We start from the raw sequence: 4,382 nt of genomic DNA, 5'->3' as shown, positions 1-4,382 counted from the left end.
GGGATACTTCCCTGCCCCACCCTTTACAAGTGGAATCTGCTCTCCGCGTTACACGTTCCGCACTCCAAAACTTGGCTTTAAAATATTGTTAAACCAATTATCGGTCCTAAACTAACAAATAATATTTTATGTGATTTAAAACCAAAAAATGTTTGTTTAATGTGTTATTTGCATTGTGTGATGAATTTGCCCTCCTCGGCTTTGCATCGCTTGTAAACACTATCTCGCCCCGAAATGGGCCACTTTTTGAGAATAGTAGTTAAGTATAGGCCTACTTATTTCATATGTATGGCTGAATATGAAACTGCTGAGCAAACTATTACTTCAGACAAAGTAGGAAAAAATCAAGGGATAATGTGTGTGTCTATATTGAACGGATGACAGGTAAGGTTACCGTTGATGACATGTTTTCCTGTCAATATTTGTACAGTGTTAGAACCACACGGATATGAAATGTGATAAAAGGCAGAAGTCATTACAGAGCTATTTAGTGGCCCAAAACTAAAATGGGGTTCAGAGTAGCATTAATTTTTGTGTCAACTTTGTTCATTGCTGTAATAGTAAGTATAATACAAAATCTTATATCCGTTTAATAATTTACATGCTATATACAATCGAGAACGTTTCAAAAGATTTTTTGATATATGTATTATAACAAAAAATTTATTTATTAATTCTCGAACAAGCAGAATTTAAAAAATTTCCCATCATGGGGTTGCGGCATTATCACTTGGATAAAATCCATTGGTGACTTGGCGGGGATCAAACCTTGGACCTCAGGGACTGAAGTCCCGCGCTCTAACCACTACGCCAACTCGCTCCCCATAAAGTAACTAACTAGTAAGACTGATACTACTCAAACACACACAGTGACATACTCAATTGGTCTCTAGAAATTCTTGCCAGATTGATTTAAAGTTTTATTGTAAAAGAGATTCTTTAGCACTTTAGCATCCATTCCTTTCAAGTTTGTAACTCAAAAATTAATGTTTAGCGTACTCACTAAACTAGTCAATGCTAAAGTCAAGAAGTAATAAAATCCTTACTCATAAATGAGCAATATGATATGAATCAAAGTGTTGTTGTTAATGCATGATTTATTAATTCAATATTAATTCAAAATATAATTTTAAAATACCTCCGCCGCAGCAAACCTGCAGACCAAGCCAATTTCCATTTGCCTGATTGGATTTACACTAAAATGTCTTCTTAAAAATATCACATTTATTCCTTATTTAAATATAATTACTTTAACGAGTACTTAGGTTTGCTGCATCAGGGAGGGTAAAACTGTTTTTTTTTTTTTTTTTTTTTTTTTTTGTAAGATGTTAATAGTTTTAGTTAGAAATAAAAAAATTTTCCAAATTTGATCAAAATATGTTCATAAACATGCAAACTACAACAGTTTAATTATTCTCCTTAAGAATAAAATGGGAATTTTAAATAAAATATTTTTTGGAATTTTCTCCGCTTCGTATATTAATTATATGTTTTTTAAGCTCTACAAAATGGTTTGGAAAGAAATTGCAAAATTTTATGTTCTTTTAGTCAAAAATGGGAAAAACCAATTTTTACCCCATAAACCCCCTTTCCTATAGTCCGATCATGCTGGTTCGTGAACTCATTCCAATAAATGTAGATTTAAACGTTTATACTAAATTTCATCAAAATCGGATCATTTTTGCCTGAGTTATGGTGCTAACGGACACACACACACACACACACATATACAGTATATGTATTATATGAATTTGAACGAATGGTGTTTTTAGCCTCTATAGGGACCTCAAAACGAAAAAGTAAATCGGTCCCGGGTCCAGGTATTATAAGTACTATGGTAATAGCTTATTCCCTATATGGTAAATTTGCTAAAAAAAGATAATCTATTGCATATGGTAATTTGTTAGTGTTAAGTAAGATACTAAGCTATAAAACTTAAGATAAGTTTCCGCGGTACACTCCTATGCTCCTATTGTAAGTTAAGATAGCCTAAAAATTTTTAATTATGCGATTCTTACAAAGAATAATTGCTAGCAAGACTCTGTGAGGAAGATTTATTTAAATTAAAACTAAATTATTCATTGCTTATAGTTGTACAATTTTATCCGTCGAATACTTTAAATATATTTACCCCAATTTAAAAAATATATGTTCATACATTCTATGGAATACTGAAGTATTTCTGTGTATCATGTCTGCATTGTCAATAAATAATAAAATAAGTTGTTGAAATGTGCTGTATAAAATTGATTAATTTACATTTTGTTTGTTCTCAATATAATTTTTAATTTCAGGCTAATGGAACTAAGTCAAACCAAGAAAATAATAACATTTATGAAAGTCAAAGTTCAGAACATGTAAATAATGCTGGCAAAGAACTAAATAAAGAGTCTATTAAAAGCCTGAGTAAAAAATGTTTTGTACCTACTGAAGCAAGTAGAATAAGACAAATCGGTTCCAGATTGAACCGAGCTCAGGAAAAACAAACACAACAAGAGCTAGACTTGGTACTAGCAACAACTAAACTAGCTGAGCTTGAAAAATTGAAAGACACAGAAAAAATCTCTGATTCTACTCCAACAAACAATCTCACATCCTTGCAAAGGTTTATTTTGTCTGAAATTGCAACAACTAAAGCACAAATAGAAGATTTGACTGTAGAAGTTGCAGTGGGGAAAACCTCAATCGAACAACTCAAAATAATACTTGTGGCCAATGGTGGTTCTGTCGATACCATTTCAAAAAATGATATCGCAATAATAAAAAGGAACTTAGAAAATAGATTAAAACGTGCACAAGTAGAGCTAGAAAATACTAATACTCGTCTTGCTACTATGACTAGTCAGGTTGAGCAGCTGGAGAGCGAGAAGACTGCTCAGAATATTAACACTGACAACGGAACAGCCAATCTGACACATGCTCAAAGACGTCTGCTAGGTAGACTTGAATCAGCCAAGAAGGTCAAGTATGGATTGACACTGCAATCTGCTATGACAAATGAACGTATTCAACAATTTCAGCTACAGATAAACGAACTTACAACATCATCCAATGAGGGTACTGGTACTAGCTCTGCAACCACACCAGTCAACACTGGTTCAGGCACCACCAACACTGGCTCAGGCACCACCAACACTGGCTCAGGCACCACCAACACAGGTTCAGGCACCACCAACACTGGCTCAGACACCACCAACACTGGTAACCAGTCAACAGACTCCAATACTGGTACATCAGATGCTCCCTTAGTTAGCTCATAATTGAGTAATAAAAATTTCATTGATTAATAAATGTATAAGTTTATATATTATAAAGCTTACTTTAATTTATACCTATTGCTCTTAATGGAATATTTGACTGTAGACATAGCTGTGGGGAAAACCTCAATAAAACAACTGAAAATTGTACAACTGAACAAATGAAAATAATAATTGAGGCTAATGGTGGTTCTGTCTTATAGTAGTAAACCTATTTAAAAAATGATATTTCAATTATACTCCTGCCGCAGCAAATCTGCAATATGAGCGAATTTCCATTTACATTATTTCAACATAATATCATAGACAAAAAGAATTAAATATAGACCGTCAGCTATGCTGCGGTTACCATAGGTTCTGGCGCACACCGCTTGGAGCACCACCGTAGTTACGGCGTACGCGCTACGTAAACTGCAGCGGTGTGTGCCGGAACCTATGGTAACCATGGCAACCACAGCACGGCTGACAGTCTATATTTAATTCTTTTTGTCTATGATAATATACACAGGGTGTTTGGTAGTCAGTGCGTCAAATATTTTAAGGCATTATTATGCATGCAAATTGCAATAAAAATACGCAATTTAGATAGTTATAACTCACTCCTACTTCCGGCAACAGCCATTTTGAAATATTTCTAAATTTCTTGATATTGTCTTATAAAATCTCATATTTCTTAACTTTTAGCCTACATAATGATATTTTCAATGGTATTTTGTGAATCTTCATTAAATTTTCTATCGGAAAACATATAATACAGTACAGCTAAACCCATTTCAAATCTTGTAAATTTGACCTTAATAACAAATTTTGAAAAATTAATAAAAAGGGCGATATAACTTGCTTAAGAAACTTTTTGTTCAAGTCGTGTTAAAAACTGTTAAATGGTATAAAAAACCTCCACATATTAAGCTTTTAAATTATATGCAACATGTGACATGTCATGTCAGTCTAAGGGGAGAAATCCAAAACTAGTTGTAGTGTATTGAATGCCACGTAAAAGTAGTGATATTTATAAATACATACGTTAGTTGTGATTTCAAAGATACTGATACAATGTTATTTAGATTATTTCTACCGTTTCAAATACAAGGCAGGTAGTATTTAAAGCTTCACCTTAAGAATCTT

General features: G+C 33.2%; 1 protein-coding gene across 1 annotated transcript; it reads left to right on the top strand.

The window, feature by feature from the left end:
* Positions 1–431: 431 nt before the first annotated feature.
* Positions 432–3,314, top strand: LOC128982753 (uncharacterized). Its single transcript, XM_054401712.1, has 2 exons — positions 432–560; positions 2,295–3,314. Exons 1-2 carry the CDS (start codon positions 507–509, stop codon positions 3,258–3,260), a joined length of 1,020 nt encoding a protein of 339 aa, XP_054257687.1. The 5' UTR covers positions 432–506; the 3' UTR covers positions 3,261–3,314.
* The last annotated feature ends 1,068 nt before the right edge of the window (positions 3,315–4,382 follow it).

Source organism: Macrosteles quadrilineatus, unplaced genomic scaffold (genome assembly GCF_028750875.1).
Source record: "Macrosteles quadrilineatus isolate MER2022 unplaced genomic scaffold, UCM_ALF_1.0 Scaffold_1__1_contigs__length_201487025, whole genome shotgun sequence".
Lineage (NCBI taxonomy): Eukaryota > Metazoa > Arthropoda > Insecta > Hemiptera > Cicadellidae > Macrosteles > Macrosteles quadrilineatus.
Note: the sequence above shows the minus strand (reverse complement) of the source record. Positions and strands in the feature narration are given on the sequence as shown.

Coding starts and splice junctions, on each gene's coding strand:
- LOC128982753 (XM_054401712.1), top strand. CDS start 507: ATGGGGTTCAGAGTAGCATTAATTTTTGTGTCAACTTTGTTCATTGCT. Junction 561..2,294: donor CTTTGTTCATTGCTGTAATA/GTAAGTATAATA, acceptor TTTTAATTTCAG/GCTAATGGAACTAAGTCAAA.